Raw genomic sequence first — 16,291 nt, forward strand, 5'->3', positions numbered from 1 at the left:
GAACGTGGGAGAGCCACTGGAGCGCAGCGGCAACGTTCCTGCCCAGCTCTGCCAGCCCCCCGAGGACCCAGGACGGGCAGCAGAAGGCGTGGGCTCGGCCACCGCCTGTGGGGCAATCGGACGATTCGATTAGACGCTACGTGGCCTCTGACCTTCTGGGGGTGTGTCAATGTCAGTTCTGAAGGTGAGCGTCTGCGTCATTCGCCTGCATTTGTAACAGCCTGGAAGCGGTTTTCCACCCATGATATCAGGCCCTGCTAACAACAGCCCCGGGGAGGTGAGCAGGAATCGTCTGTTCCTCTTTTTGGCAAACGGGAACTCTGACCCTCGGAAGGGTTAAATGAGTTGCCTGCGGCGGCGATGCTAGTTTGGAAAGAGCCTGTACTTTGGAACTGGAACTGAGAGGCAAATTCTGGTTTTGCCAATTACATAACCTCACTAAGCTTTGATTTCCCAACTGTACAACAGGACAATAAGGTCACGTCTGCTTCTTAGTAACTTCCCTCCTTTAAATCACCTCCTGTCTGAGCACTCGCAGTGAGAGCCAGCTGTGTAGTGAACCCGAGGCTGGGGGCCAGTGGGCTGGAGGCTCTCGCCCGGTCAGGCTCCGCAAGTCCCTAACCAAGTGTCCTGGGACCTCCAAACCCTGGGTGTCCCCAAGGTGAGGGGAGAGGACCCAGGCACCACAAAGCGCCAGGGCATGGGGAACCTACGGCCCAGGCTCGGAGACTCCTGGGAATCCTCAGGCGCCATCAGCATCGTGCCCAAGCGCAGGTGCACCCTGTGGTGTTGGATCAGGTCCTGCTGTGTGTAATTGTCTTGGCCGCTGCCAGTAACTAGACCACAGATGAAAGAGCACTGACCTTTAAGTCAGGGAACCTGAATTTCTAGTTTTTGTTCTGCCACTAATCTGCCTGGCAGCCTTGATCAAGTCCTTCATCTCGCTGGGCCTTAGCCATCTCGTCGCTGTAATAAAGCCTTTGATGGCATTAGGCGCGGGCACATGCCCTTCAACTTAGAGAACTTGAAAGCAGAATGGAAGACCCGCAGGGCAGCTCTTCCTCCCAGGGGACACTGCGTGCCTTGTCCACTCTGAGCCTGGCATGAGTGGACACTCGGCAGGTCGCTGTTGCATGGACGAATGAACGGCTTGAGGCGTCCCCCATGTATCAGGGAGGCGCTATTGCCATCAAGGCAGAGCAACCTGGTGGGGAGGGCATGGGCTGCAGAGCCAGACAGATTCTCTCTCTGCTTAGAAGCTGCGGGACCTTGAGCAGACTACGCAACCTCTCTGAGCCTCAGTGTCCTTAAAGGTGGTCCTCGTAGGATGTTAGAGGATTAAAACAGACAATGGATTAAAAAGATTTAACACAGTGCTTACCTAGTGTGTGGTAAACGCTCAAGAAATGTCACGTATTGCCCCGACCAGCCTGGCTCAGTGGGTTGAGTGTCACCCTGAAAATCAAAGGGTCACAGGTTCGATTCTGGGTCAGGGCACATGCCTGGGTTGCGGGCCAGGTCCCCGGTTGGGGGGCATGCGAAGAGGCAACTAATTGATTGTTTCTCTCCTTCTCTTTCTCCCTCCCTTAATAAATAAAATCTTAAAAAAATAAATGTTGATTATCAGAGCTGACAGCCAAGAACAACCCAAACGCTGGCGGTGGCCGGAAAGGCCGGGAACTGCTGATGCAACGCCGACGGCAAGAATGGAAGATCCCTTGCACTGGGTGGAGTACGTCAGAAACTGTCAAGTGTCTTTAGTTTTTACTGCTTTTGTCTGATTGTTGTCTTTATAACCCTGTAAGGTAGGTATTATCTCCATTTTACAGATGAGCAGGCAGAGGCTGGGAGGGATAGAGTGGCCTGGCCAAGGAAGGTCACGCAGCCACTAAGGGCCAGAGCTTGCTCTGGAATCCAGGTGTTCTATTACCCGTAGTCTGTGGGGGCTGGCTCACGGTCCATCGGGCCATTGTCCTTCCCTGGCTGGGACATGGAGAGACATACTGTAAACAGGTGCGCGTGATGGCCTTAGATGGTGTGATGACCAAGGATTAGATGCACCCTCTGGGAGCGCACCCCTGCCTTTCTCTCCACCTCCTCCTCCTCCCCTGCAGGCAGGACACCTTTCCCTTCCTCTCTGCTAAGCTCCAAGGACCCTTCCTTGGCCGCTGGACCTTGTTTCCTAAAGCCCACTTCTTCTTCTACCTCTGTGGCTTTCTACATAATCTTTCTCTTACAAAAAACAACAACAAAAAGATGAACCTCTTCCCCCCAGCCTGGGCTCCCCAAGTGTTCTAGCGCGGGCATCAGCCGGTCCCCCTTACACGGGTTCCCTCCTAGAGAGTCAGCCTTGTTTCCCAGGTGTGGTTGAGCCCCGTCTCCTCTCCAGCTCTCAAGGAGCCTCCCCTTGAGATCTTCTAGGATCGAGTGAGCACATCAGATCATCCGATTTCCCCATGGCTCACCCTTCGTTATTTCCCATTCCCCTTTCAGGCCGCAGACTTACGGAAAGCATCCTTCTGCCATCAAACATACCTCACCCTAGTCGTTGGTTGAGTTCACGATCAGAACTCCATGGGGGTGATCCTATCATGATTTTGTAAAGAACATAAGGTAATTTCCCCCCAGCAGCCTCTCTGGTGACATCCTGTGTATTTTTAGCCGTCTGGGTCAGAGCTTTGGGCAAGGCCAATGTCTTCGGGGAACATTATCAGTATCTACGTGCTTTCCTTCCTGCCTCCATCCATGCTTGATTGGGTAGGCGACGGGAAACCGTGGGCAGGGGAAGTCCAGTAAGAGCTGGGCTCAGCGAAAGGGCGCCGCGGCAGTGACTGTGGCGGCCCAGTGTTTGGACCCCGAACCCGGGCAGTGGCGGGGGCAGGGGGGTGTGGAATACAAGGAGCAGATGGGACATGCTGTCGGGAGTAGAATCTTCTGAACACAACTTTTGTTTGCATGGGTGGGAGACAGGAGAAGAGAAATAAAAGACATGCTGAAATTCTGAGACTGAATTTAAGGAAGAAGAGTGGTGGGCTACTCTTCTGGCTACCGGCCAGGCAGCTCAGCTGGTCCCAGCATCGCCCCGATACACCAGGGCGGGGAGGTGGGTTCCATCCCCACTCAGGGCACATACAGGAGTCAACTGATCAATGCGTAAATGAGCGGAACAACAAAAATGGGTGTTTTCTCCCTCTCCCTGTCTCTGTCAGTAAATAAAAGGACTTTTTTTTTTTTTTAATGTTAAAAAAGAGTGATGCCATGAATAGAAATAAAGTAGTTCACTGGGAGGGCTGATTTTCGGAAGGGACGATGACACATTCAGGTTCGTACCCCAAACAGTGAAGGTTAGACCTGGGTGGACCCCAAGACCACATCTGCCGAGACCTGTCCGTTGACTCGGGGAGGTGACGCCGAGTCGGAGGTGCTGGGGGGACATTCAGCTTTGCACGAGTAAGAGGGGAGCGGGTGTAGATTCAAAGTACAGAGTCACCTCCAATGTGGTCCCTCAAGGAGAAAACACTGGGCGAGCCAAGGGCAAGAGCATTTAGGGGGAGGAAGAAGGAGAGGGACAAACAGGGGACACACAGAAGGGGCTGCCCGAGTGTAGAGTCAGATCATGTGGGACCAGGGGAGCAAGGGGGCATGAAGTTGCGAGAGCAAAGGGAGGTTGGCTTGCCAGATGCCTCTAAGGGGTCTTGAACTTGCTAGTGGCCTTTCGGAGAGGGCTCTAGAAGGCTTGATGGGAGCAAGGGTTACCAGGGATGGCCGACCTTTTGGCGTCTCTGGGCCACAGTGGAAGAAGAGTTGTCTCGGGCCACACATTAAATACACTGTGACACATAATCACAAAAAAACCCCTCATAATGTTTTAAGTAAATTTACAATTTTGGGTTGTGCCATATTCACGGCCATCCTGGGCCGCATGGGGCCCACGGGCCACTGGCTGGACACCCCTGGCTAGAGTTTGCGTTCTAGAGTTCAAGGCTACTTTCTTCTGGCTGAAGGGCTAGACCTGTTATCTCCCTGACCAATCTGTTCTCATCCGCACAGATGCGTATTAACAACTTACCTTTGGCCTTGATGTGAAGGATAAGAGCTACCACCCACTGAACCCTTCTTCTGTACCAGGCCCTGGTCATCACTTGAGCCCTTGGCCCACCCTGGCCTATCAGAATTAGAGAAGATGGTGATGGTTGAAGAAACGCATGGGGCACAGACAGCAGACCCAGACGGGGAGGACTCCTCATTCACTCACCAAACTGGACAATGAATGGACCGTGAAAGACAGGGGCCATGACTTGAGAGAAAGTGGACTTGGAAGATTTTCTTTTCAAAGATCAGGGGCAGCTAGATCATGTTTGTCAGCCGAGGAACGGAAGAGCAGCCGGCCTCAGCCAGCCCGTGTGGTGCTCTGTGGCTCCATCAGGTAGGTTCCTTCTTTAGGTGTCTTTCACTTTCACTCTTCCTCTCCTTCTGGTGATCTTCTGTGACCCTGCCCATCCACCAGCAGACAGCAGACACTTCTTGTGAGGGGAAGATGGGGAGCCCCCCTCACCTGTTTGTGGGGACTGGAGGCACGGGCTCCATGCCCCCAGACCCTGTCTTTCCACTCCTGCCCAGCCTTTTGCCTACTTGGCTGAGAGGACGTGGGCTCCAAGCCACATTGGCTGGTCTCTTTAGATAGTGATAAAGTGCAATGATGGCAATGAGTTCCTGCAAGTGCCCTGGGAAGCTACAGCCCTTGGAGCTGCCGGAGGCAGTGGGGAGGGATTCTGAGAGGCAGCAGGAAGCCATGGATACCTCGTCCCCCTCTGAGGTCACCCCTTTTCCTTAGTGACTCTGGGGTCAGTTGGACACTGTGGGGTTTTCTCTGAAGGAACAGTTTTATCAGCCCACCCAAGTAGTGAGAGCAACAAATACCAGAACAGGAAGAGAGTAGATGGGGCAGAGCAGTAGTGTCTGCCAAGGGCTGCAGCCCTCTCAAGTTCTCTCTTAGTTTAGGCCCCTCCTTCCTCTCCCGCCTGGAGTGCTGTGATGGCTCCTGAACTGGTCTCGCTGTTTTGAGGGTCCCTCCCTGAGACCCGCTCCCAGCCCCAGCCTGCCTCCCGAGATGTCATCTCCACCACAGATCTAGTCCTAGCACATTCCTGCTTTAAGCATTTCCCCCTCCCCTTCTCCAGGATAAAGCCCTCCATCCTCGCCCAAAACACGCGAGGCTTCCCCCCATTTGAACCCCGCTCACGGCACTTCCCGCCAGGACCCTCACCAGAACCATTCCTCGCTGTTCTTTCATTCACTCCTTCGTCCACTCCCACCGTCAGCAGGTGTTTTCCGGGGGCCCGCTCTGAGTAGCGCTGGGCCAGGGTCTGCTGGGAGTGGCCACAGCCTGGCCAGGCCACACTCCTGGACCACCCCAACACCCTCGCTGCCTCTCAGGGCCCCGTGCCCCAGGCCTTCCTTCTCACATACCCCATTTGCAGCCTGCCAGCGCCCCCGCCACCATGCGCTGATCCCTGGGTCTCTCTCAGAGAGCGCTTCTTCCTACGAGACCCACCACCTTTAACATTTTTTTTCATTCAAGTTAGGTATTGTGTTAATCGTCCTTTTGAAAACATGGCCATCTTAGTTTCCATTTCAGCAAACCCTTAACAGGCATCCCAGTCAGTGGCCCTGGTGTGCCTGCACGGCACCGGCTCCCAGCTCGGGAGCGAGGCTCTTCAAAACCAAGGGCCTGGTTCTCTTCCTGCCTGGAGTTGGCAGCACGAACGAAGGACACGTGAACGGACCCCAGCCTGATGGGACAGAGCTGCCCAGCAGGCTCACCCCTGCGGGGATGGCAGGAAAGGGGCCGGCGTGGCCCCCAACTGCCCTGTCCCCACCAGCCGGCCAGGGCGAGCTTCCCCCCCCCCCCCATACCTGCACCAGGCTGCTCCCCAGCAAAGTGTCTGCGGTGGTTCCTTTCCACTGACTGCGTTTGGAGAGGCCGTGTGAGGTCTGAACGGGCCCAGCTCTGTCCCCTGTGCATGTGGCCACTCCTTGTCTCCTAAACCTGTCCTTCCACGTTGACGTAAAACGATATGGGGTCTATTCACCTCACAGGGGTGGAGTGGGACATTGACAGAGAGAGTGCCACCTGTCGGGGGCCTAGGAATCACCCCATTGAGATCTGAGGGCCCCTTATTGACTTCTGATTCCCAAGGCCTTCCCCACCCCAGCCCACCCCGCTCAGCCCTACTGCCCACTTGTCCTCAGCCAGCCTCTGCATCTAGAGCTCCCAGCCAGCCCTTACCTCTGGGCAATGATCTAAGCAGCTCCAGACGGCTAAGGTCTGGGAGCTTGCCCCTCCACCTATCCTTTTAACACCCCCATCTTCATTTCCTGGAGCCTGCTCAACACCGCCCAGTTAATCGTGTGTGGTCCTGCGATGCTTCCATGTTCTTCTCCCAATCAGGTTGTGAGCTTCCTGAGCCCAAACAAGGACCGTGTCCTGTTCTAGTCGCGTCCCCACTGCCCCCCCCCCCCCCCCCCGCGGCGGAGCTTCCCCCTCCCCGACCATGGTGCTTAGCACAAGGAAGCAAGGCAAAGAAAGACAGGTTCCGCGATTCTTTTCTAAGATCGTCTGATTAAAGGGTTCAGGGCCCTGGACGAGCCCGAGGACGGCTCATTCCTCCAGGGAGGGTGCAGAAAGGCGCCAATGTGGAAAGCTCAGTCAGTGTGGAGATACTGGAGTCCGGATTCCAGTACGCTGGTGAGGCCGTCGCCTAGCCAAGCCAGCGCCGAAGTGCAGCTCGCCAGCTGGGAGGCTCCGCGCCACGCACCCGCCTGCCGGCCGGAGCCCTCTTTGTGAGGCATCAGGTGCAAACTCAGGGAGCGCGGGACGAGTGCGCGCGCGCTCCGGAGCGCGCGGAGCCTGGCTGCCGCCTCCGCTTGCCCTCCCAGCGCCTCTGGGATCTCCTCCTGAGCCCCGGGCGGAGGCTGGGGGGAGGGAGAAGGTCGGACACGTAGCCGGCCTTGAGGCAGGGCTCGACTCCGCGCGGCCTGGCGGGCGGGGGAGCCAGGGACCGCTGCTCCAGCCCGCTGGCCTTCGAAAGATCCTCCTGGGCCAATGGCAGGCGGGGCGACGCGCTCGGATTGGTGCAGGCGCTCTGCTGATCACTGTGGAAACCCGGGCGGCGGGGAACGCGGGAGGATGCGGAGCCCCGGACGGGGGGAGCCAGAGGGGCGGGCAGAGGAGGCGTCGAGTCTCTGAACACCCGAGAGTTTTTACTGGTGGCAAAAGTCCATCGCGGGCTGGCGGGTGGAGGGCGGGGCGGAGGAAGGGGACTGCTTGGGGGCACTGGGAAGCCAGGGATATTCCGAGGGATATTTGGCAGCACACTCCCAAGCAAAGTAAAGGAGGTTGGGGGAGGGGGCGCAGTGGGAGGAGGGATAGAAGACAAAAGCCGAAAGCGAGGAGTGCCCGGCCGAACACTCGGGCCACCGGCGCCGGTTGGCTGCAATACACGGGGGATCCCGGTCGGTAGGCAGCATGGGGAAGGGGGGGAACCAGGGCGAGGGGGCCACTGAGCGCGAGGCGCCGATGCCCACCTTCAGCTGGGAGGAGATTCAGAAGCACAACCTGCGCACCGACAGGTGGCTCGTCATCGACCGCAAGGTCTACAACATCACCAAATGGTCCATCCGGCACCCGGGAGGCCAGCGGGTCATCGGGCACTACGCGGGGGAAGATGCCACGGTAAGGGTCTGGGAGCTCTCCCGCCACCATTCTCTACCGAAGGCGGGCGTCAGGGGTCCTGGGTCTCAGGGCGCCAAACCTCCACGGCTAAATGGAGCTTGGGGGCGCCCAGAAGGGACGGTGTGTCTGCTGCGCTCATCCCTCCTCTCTGAATCTTTGTCCCATGGGACAGGTGGGCCAACCTGCTGTGGGGGTCGGATAGGGACCCCGGGAAGCTGCGCCGCGGTGAAGATCCGAGCGGTGGAGAATCGTGCAGGATCTACCGCGCGCACTGGGACCCACGCGTCCGCTTCCTGCACTGGGCTCCCCGGAGCCAGGGACGCCCTAAAGGGGGCGCTCTGGCACCAGGGCTTTGGCGCCCCCAGCGTGGAAGATGGCCGCCCCGGGCGGTGCGGAACCGAGCAGGAGAGGAGCCAGGTGTGGGACCCGGAGGGCGTCCCTCATTCTCCAGCCAGGCTAGGGGGCGGGGAAGGAAGACTCGTTCCCGGCCCGAGCTTGCTCCTGCGTGGAGTCTGGCCTAAGGAGGTCCGCAATGGCTCCCTCGGAGAGACCGCCTGGGAACTCCTGTTCCCACGCTCTCAAAGACTCCCAGGACCCACCTCACCCCAAGGATTGGCCTTCTTGGGGACTTGGTGAAAAGGACAAAGGGCAGGAGTTTGCAAAACCCAGGTTGAGTGTCGTCGTGAGCCGCGTGGATTTTAGCAGCTCTAGGCCGGTTTGGCAACAGGTTCAGCTGTGCCCGAGGTTACTCTGGGGCGTTCAACTCAATGGTCCTCTGTTTTACATACAGCGAGGAATGCTCTTCCCTCTTGCCCAACCCCTATCCCAGAAGCTTACTTCCTTCTAAGGTCAGACTTTCCGGGCGTGAAATGTGCTAACTAGGGATGTAGTGTAATGGTGGAGGGGGCAACTGGATATTTACCGCACCCCCCCTTCACCACCCCACCCCCCTTTGCCATGGGAAGTATGGGAAGGGGACTTGAAGAGAAGAGGCAGAAACAGGCTAGGAATCCAGAGAGTTTTGGTTTTAGGCTGTTGAGCCGGTGCTTTGCCCCTTGGAGCATGGACCGGCTTCTTCCTCAGAGTTAGGGGAGCGACAGTATTATGGACCCAGCAAGTTTGGGGAGGGACCGATCAGCACGCAGAGGTGGCCTCCCCTGCAGCAGCACTTCAGTGCACTGCCGGGGGCCCAGCAGCATGCAGTCAGATCCTCACGAAAGGCTGAAAGTCCAGGGAGCTCTCCTTGGACCATGCAGCTCTCAGTAGGGAATTTTCCTGTTTCTGAAGAAGAGATGCCAGACCTCAGTACTTCCTCTTCCCCAGAAGGATGACCTAGTGAAGGGCAAAGGCAATGGCCATTTGGGCCTTTTGCAGAAGTTAGAACTTCTCGTCCTGGCCAGGTGGCTCCGCCAGTTGGAGCATTGTCCAGGGCACCAAAGGCTTCGCGTCCGATCCCTGGTCCTCTCCGCCCGGGTGTATGCAGACACACGTGTCTCTCGCACACAGATGTTTCTCTCTCTCTGTGAAACCAATAAACGTATCCTCGGATTAAAAAGTAAGAAAGAAAACAACTGAGGAAACGAGAAAGAAGTTAGAACTTCTTGGCCTTGCCTGTCAGAATAAAAGTTGCTTAATTTTTTGAGCTTACAAACCACATTCATACTTATGGAGTCGTTTCCCCGAGGCTGGGATCAGCTCAAAGCATCCGGCTCTGACTGCTCGCTGCTCTTAGGTTTAAAAACCTGCTCCAGCAGAAGCCCCCGGGCCTAAACTCACAACCTGCCATCCCAGAGCCCTCCCTACTTCATCTCTGACCTCTCTCCCTCTGGTCCTCCGGCACCTCTCCCCGTCTTGCTTTGCTGTGGGCAAGAGGGACCCTCACCCGGGCCCCAAGGGTGTCTGTTCTTTTCTTGGCCCAGTCCCATCACTGCAGGGCTTTCTGCTCTGGGGACTTTTAATCCTCAACTACAATTTCGTCACATGTATTCAGTGCCTTCCATGGCTCAGAGCTGGGCCCTGGGCACAAAGATGAGTAATCCACCCACACACATCGGCTGGGTTTGCTTCCCTCCTTCCTCTCAAGCTGGGGCGTGAATGTGGACCCTCTGCCTCTCGGTCCCAGCGCCACCCATCCCCCTTGTCCAGCACTTTTCTGCCCTGGCCCCTCTCAGAACCCAGAGAAGCAGAGGAGCAGTCAGGATTCATTCTATCTCTTACGTTGCTCCCACACTGCCCTTGTGAAAAGGCAACAGATGGAAACTGGAAGGGATCCCTGTCCTCCAGACGGGGCAAGAGGGCCTCAGTTGAGGCAGAGGACAGGGGTTTGAGGGCCTGAATGTGAATCTTCAGGCAAGATACTTACCTTGACCTTCCCTTTCCCGATCTATGAAACGGGAAGGCTATTTATTATCAGGCTCAGTGGGCTGTGTGTGAGGTCACTGTTTGAACTTCAGAGTGCTCTGCAGGCGTGAGGGGTCCTTACCTTGTGTGTGTGCCCAGCATGCCCAGCGGGGAGCTCAGCAAACCAGAAAAAAAGTGTGAAGAAGGAGAACCTAAGGGGCCCCGTTTTTTAAGAGGAAAACACAGTCACTGCCACAGAAAACCCTCCTCTGGTTGTGCCTGGAGGGCAGCCGCAGCCGCTCAGCTAGATCTGGGTAGGAGCCCCCATCCTGCTGGCTACAGCCTCAGGGAAGACCCCATACCTAGCCCGGAATTCCTGGTGTTTTATGCAGACTCCAGGGAAGCGGGAGTCCTGCTTCTCCTCTGGAATCCCATCTTGCCCAGGTAGCCTGCCTGGGGCCTACTTCCTGTGCGGCCATACCCTTCCCGTCCCCCCCCACGCCCCCACAGCCCCTCGCCCATGGCTGTGCATGCACCTGGCATCGGGGACACTTGCCAAGATCTCTTTGGGCACAGACCACTGTCCCCACCCGCCTCCGTTGCATCATTCCTTTAGAGGGGACGCGGCATAAGAGGCTCCCTGCCCTGCCTGCCCCTCAGCTTGCTTTGGGAACGAAGTCAGCACCCCTGTCTCCAGCTGAGAACCCAGGGTCCCTCTGCTTCTCCCTCTCTAAGCACGTGTTGCAGAGTCCTGGTTCCCAGGGCTGCTGCCCACAACAGCCCTGTATGCCCCGTGTTGGCTCCTCCCGCACTTCTGAGTCCCGGGCTCCACGCCCGGATGTGCGAAGCTGGGTTACAGTCCAGTCTTGCTCTGCAGAGAGGGTGGACTCGGCCAGAAGCAGATGGAGGCACCTGCTGCTCAGTGCGGGGGGAGGAGCTGTGAGCTCTGCCTGGATGGGGCTGCAGCAGGGAGTATGTCCTCTTGCGGAAGCTGGCTGGCCTCGGAGCCAGCCAGGCGGTGGCAGGAGCAAGAACTGTGAAGGCCAGGCAGTGTGACATCCACACGTCTTCCGGTTGAGAATCGGGGTGTTGTGGCCCTCCCTCCAGCGGCCTGGCCTCCTTACCCGCGCTGGCGGCACGCTCTACCGGGAACACACTCCTCGCTGCTCTTCCAACCCGTCTGCTACTCCTTTCTCTGCACCTGTGCCTGTGGGCTGTTCCTGGAAAGTGTTAGGCTTCCTTTCCCGTTGGACGAACCTGGTTTGAACCTGGTTCCAAGTATTTCAAATTCCAACCTGGGTTGTCCCCGTCTTGGCCCTGCCGCCAACAGTCACTTCTGTAGCCGTTGGGAAACTTCTCCACGGGTGTGCAGCACACGTGTGACCCTTTGGAGGGGGAGACGCTGCAGTCAGCTCTCAGGGAAGAGGAGGCTCAGTGTGACTGAGGACTCTGTATTAAGAGTGGGAAACCAGGGAGTCTAGGCATACCTGGAGTGTGATTGGGGGCAGGTAGCTCTGTCTCCCTCGGTCTCTTCTCATCATTCTCCCTAAAACAGGACCCATCTCAGAACTCGGGGAAGATTAGTGGCTTGTGTGCATAAAGCCCGTGGCTCAGTGGCTGGCCCACACAACCTCAGCATGCGGCCCTTCTGCCAACCACCAGTGTGTAAGAGCTGGGGACGGTGAGGAGTTCCCCGTTCCAAAAGGATGAGCCGAGTTCTGCAAAATGGCAGAAGAGTCTGAACATGATTGCAGAGTGCCATGGTCTCCTGGGACCAGGAGGCGCACAGCCAGGGGGTCCCGGGTCCCCGCAGTTACTGTGACCCTCCCGTTGGGTTGGGTTGTAAGCCTTTGCGGTTATTGTGGCCAACAGTGTGGGCATGGCCTTCCCTTGTGGAGCTTGTATTGTTTTTCTTTTTTAAGATTGTATTTATTTATTTTTAGAGACGGGAAGGGAGAGAGAGGGGTAGAGAAACATCAATGGGTGGTTGCCTCTTGCACGCCCCCTGCTGGGGACCTGGCCTGCAATCCAGGCAGGTGCCCTGACTGGGAATCGAATCAGCTACCTTTGGTTTGCAGGCTGGCGCTCAATCCACTGAACCACACCAGCCAGGGCTGGTATTCTCATGGAGACAGGCAATAGGTTCTGCTGTCCTTTGCTTTTAGTTATTAAGGAAGGGTGCAGAAAATACGTGCCTTCTGGAAACAAGTATAAGCAATTGCCTGGCGCATGCAGTCTCACGGGTTCATGGGCCCGTGTCCTTACACACTAGTTGTTTTAGGGTAGGTGTTAATTACAGCAAATAATTCAGCTATTTGTTACAGGTATCAGACATCCCCTTCCTTAATCAGGCACCGTCCTCCACTGTGTATCCTCGCAGTGCTCAGCTAGCTTAACTGTCTGCACTACCACAAGAGCAAGAACATCTCATTCATTTTTCTATACCCTTTGCAGCACCACTTTTGTAGCTGGGATACAAATATTTGAGAAGCAGCGAGAAGTGGGTCTACAAACCAATTTGGCATACTGTAGAAAATGGCAAGATCTACCTTAAGAAAGATGTGAACACCCTTCTTACTGGGGGAGGATTGAGAGGGGGCTGTTTATGTTTAGACTTTTAATCAAGTGCATAATAAAACTAAAAAAAAAATACAACAAGAAGTGAGCACAGCCCTGACCGATGTGGCTCAGTGGGTTGGGCATCGTCCTGCAAAACCAAAGGTTGCTGGTTCGATTCCCAGCCGGGACACATTCCTGGGTTGCGGGCGAGGCCCCCGGTTGAGGGTGTGTGCAAGAGACAATCGATGTTTCTCTCCCTCTCTCCCTCCCTCCCTTCCCCTCTCTCTGAAAGTAAATAAATAAAACATGAGCATAGGTGCTCCCCAATGAGTGGTGCTGAAGTCAATACTGAAGATGTATTGACTTTATAAATCTTCGGTGCTTTGGAAGTGACATGCATAACGCAAGTTGCGTGAGGTGTCGAACACTTTATGGACGCATCGATGGCTTTGTGCGAGATGCTTGTGCCCCGCGGTGGGCCCCTGTGCGTTCTGAGCACGTTTGAGGTGGGCAGGGCTAAGCTCTGATCAGTAGGTTAGGTGTAGTAAGTGCATCTTCGACTTCCGGTATTTTCAGCCTGTGGTGGTTTATTGGGACATAACCCCCATCGTAAGTCGAGGAGTGTCTACACATACTATAGCCTGTGATCTTGATAACTTGTGAATAAGCTGAAACGTGTCTAGGAGAAAGTGTGGAGGGTGGCTGCTTCCCGTAAGGTGGCTGGGAAAAGCCTTTCTGAGGTGCATCCCAACGCAGCTGACCACAGGACGCAGTGAGGACGGGTCTCCAGGCAGAGGGGAAGAGCTGAGCCACGGTCTGCTGTGGGTCCCCACCAGGCCTGCTCAGAAAGCTGCCAGACCCAGCAACGCTCAGCTTTCTAAGCTGGCAGGAGGCAGCAGGCATGTGGGGAGACAGCCCCTGGGTCAGGGAAACCTGCATTTGCTACTGGCCTGGCCCCCTGAGAGCTCCACCAGGTCCCCGGCCTGGAGGCATGACCTGGACCTGGTGGGGGCGGGGGGAGCTGGACGTGGGGAGAGCACACTTGCAGACCGCTGCACTGAGTTCTACCTCTCCCCGAAAAGTCGAAAGAGTGGAGAGTAACCATTGAATTGTCCGACCAGGCAGTTGCTCCCCAGGAAGCTGCCTTTATCAAGAACTTCCTGTTCGAGGCTCAAAGGCTGTGGTCCGATGTGAGCGGGACCAATGAAAGGGCTCTTTTGGGCTCCGGCTTGGGGAGGCAGCTCTGCCCACTGCAGCACTGCCGGCACTCTGGGCCCGGCTTCCACGCTGGGCCTTTCCCAGGGCCTTGGGACTTGGGAGCAGGGAGGGACCTCGCTGGCTTGTGGGGGAGGCGGAGGCTGGCTGCGGGCAGCTGGCCCGGAGTGGGCACAGCTGGTCAGTCCTGGATCCCAGGCCTCCTCGCTGCCTGCCCAGGGCCCCTGGAATAGCGGCCGGTCTCCTCTCTGAAAATACTCGTAATCAGATACCCTGCTACCATCCCTTTCCTGCTCAGCGAGGGGGCACAGACCTTTGTTAAAAAAACCCTGGGCCCCGTTTTCCTCTGCACAACGTGTTGCTTTGTGAGTCTGTTCTAGACACACACAGAGCAGAGACCGGGCGAAGGACGTGGTGCCAGGGATGCAGTGAGGAGGTGGGAGAAGACCGGCAATCACCGCCGAAGGGGCTTGGGTGGGGGTGGGGGCGGGGCGAGGCAGAAACCTTTGTGTGCCTCGTCAGCCTGTCCCCACGGCTTCCCTTTTGCCTTAATGTGAAAATGTCCAAACATACAGAACAGTTAAAAATAAGCGAACACCTGTATAGCTTCAACCAAGATTCACTGATTTTTAACATTTTGCCACATTTGCTTTCTCCCTCATTAGGCATAGGCAGCTTGCTTTTGCTGAATCATCGGAAAATAAACTGGATGGTATGCCATCTCAGTCCTAAATTCTTCACCATCTTCTCCTCAGAATCGGGACGTTCTCTACCATCATCATCATACCTTTACCAAGTTCAATGAAATCAATAATGACTCTTTTTTTAAAAAAGATTTATGTATTTATTTTCAGCGAGAGGGGAAGGGAAGGAGAAAGATGGAGAGAAACATCAATGTGTGGTTGCCTCTTGTACGACGCCCCCTACTGGGGGCACAGCTAGACTCACAACCCAGGCATGTGCCCTGACTGGGAATCGAACTGGCAACCCTTGGTTCGCAGGCTGGCACTCACTTCTCTGAGCCACACCAGCCAGCGCATAATTCTTTAATACGATCAGATATCCATTCCATATTCAAGTTTTCTCATTCACCCTCCCCCCAAATTGTCTTGTATAACTGCTGGGTACCTCCCTCCCCCAGGGAGTCTTTCAAATCAAACATTACAGGTTTGATATCTACTATATCTACTTATCACCCATCTATTCTGTCTCTCTCTCTCTCTCTCTCTCTCTCTTTTTAAAAAGATTTTATTTATTTACTCCCAGAGAGGGAAGGGAGGGAGAAAGAGAGAGAGAGAGAAACATCAATGTGCGGTTGCTGGGGGTCATAGCCTGCAACCCAGGCATGTGCCCTGACTGGGAATCGAACCTGCGACACTTTGGTTCGCAGCCCATGCTCAATCCATTGAGCTACGCCAGCCAGGCCTCTATTCTGTGTCTTTTAATCTAGATACCCCTCTCCCCGCACACCCCCTCACTTTCCCCCCACCCTGTTGATTTTCCTGGTTGTTTCCCATGCCTTTGGACTTGCTCCTCTGCCCTAGCAAAGGCCCAGAGCTTGGTTCTGTGCAGGACAGACACTGTCCCCCGCGGGGACTCCACACTGCAGCCCATCCGCAGGGACCGGGTGGCGCTTCATCACCAAGGCGGGTCTGTCACGAGACAATGCACGAAATGTGCAGAATGTGTCTAGAAAAAAAACAACTGCAAGGAAACACGCTAAAGCACCAGCGACAGTGGTCACTCCCCAGGTGGCATTTATTTTCCAATCTGTTCTGTCCTTTTATTTACTGAATTTGCCAAAACTGTGCACGTTATTACTGTGGAATAGGAACAAGATGAAAATGGCCAACATTTTTTTTTTCAGTTTTAGAAGCAGCGCAGCAACGTGAGAGGAAATGTGGAAAGTAACGAAAGTAGAATGAGCCATAAGGCCACCACCTTCACCTGTAATATAGAGCCTTCCCTAAACACTATTTTTATAATTTTCATAATTAATTTTATACTTTTTCAAATTTTGAAAAAGCTCCCCCCCCCGCCCCCCCCAGAAATCTTTGACCTAATTCTGCATTTTGTTTTTGGTTTAACGTGGTCCCTAAGCACATTTTCCAGCCATCGGCAGAGTCTTCAGCTTCATTCCTCTCACAGACAGTGAATGCAGGGGCGGGGGGTGAGGGGGGTTTGCAGGTGGCCCCGCCTCTCGGGGTCCCAGGCACCCAGCAGAGGAGGCGAGGAAGCTCACGTCCTTCCCTGGCCCTGCCCAGCCGGGTGCGGGAGCCCTGTGTCTGTCGCTGGAGGGGCGCATTGCTCCGACTGGCGCATTGTTCCGACCCGCCCAGAGGCAGCCCATGTGTCCTGCGCTCACCTTCCGCGAGCTCAGCGCTCCCTCGGGGCAGAGGCCCGGGTGGCACCTCGGTGGGCGCTGGGCACTGACGCATCTGC

At 55.8% G+C, this 16,291-nt stretch overlaps 1 protein-coding gene across 1 annotated transcript in view; it reads left to right on the plus strand.

The window, feature by feature from the left end:
* The first annotated feature begins 7,166 nt into the window (after positions 1-7,166).
* FADS2 (fatty acid desaturase 2) overlaps positions 7,167-16,291 on the plus strand; it is a 33,145-nt gene continuing 24,020 nt past the window's right edge. Inside the window, exon 1 of the mRNA XM_028515644.2 lies at positions 7,167-7,735. Within this exon, the coding sequence (XP_028371445.1) occupies positions 7,529-7,735 (207 nt within the window). The 5' untranslated portion in view covers positions 7,167-7,528. The remainder of the gene's footprint in view (positions 7,736-16,291) is intronic.

The sequence above is a fragment of the Phyllostomus discolor genome, chromosome 6, assembly GCF_004126475.2.
Source record: "Phyllostomus discolor isolate MPI-MPIP mPhyDis1 chromosome 6, mPhyDis1.pri.v3, whole genome shotgun sequence".
Classification (NCBI taxonomy): Eukaryota; Metazoa; Chordata; class Mammalia; order Chiroptera; family Phyllostomidae; genus Phyllostomus; species Phyllostomus discolor.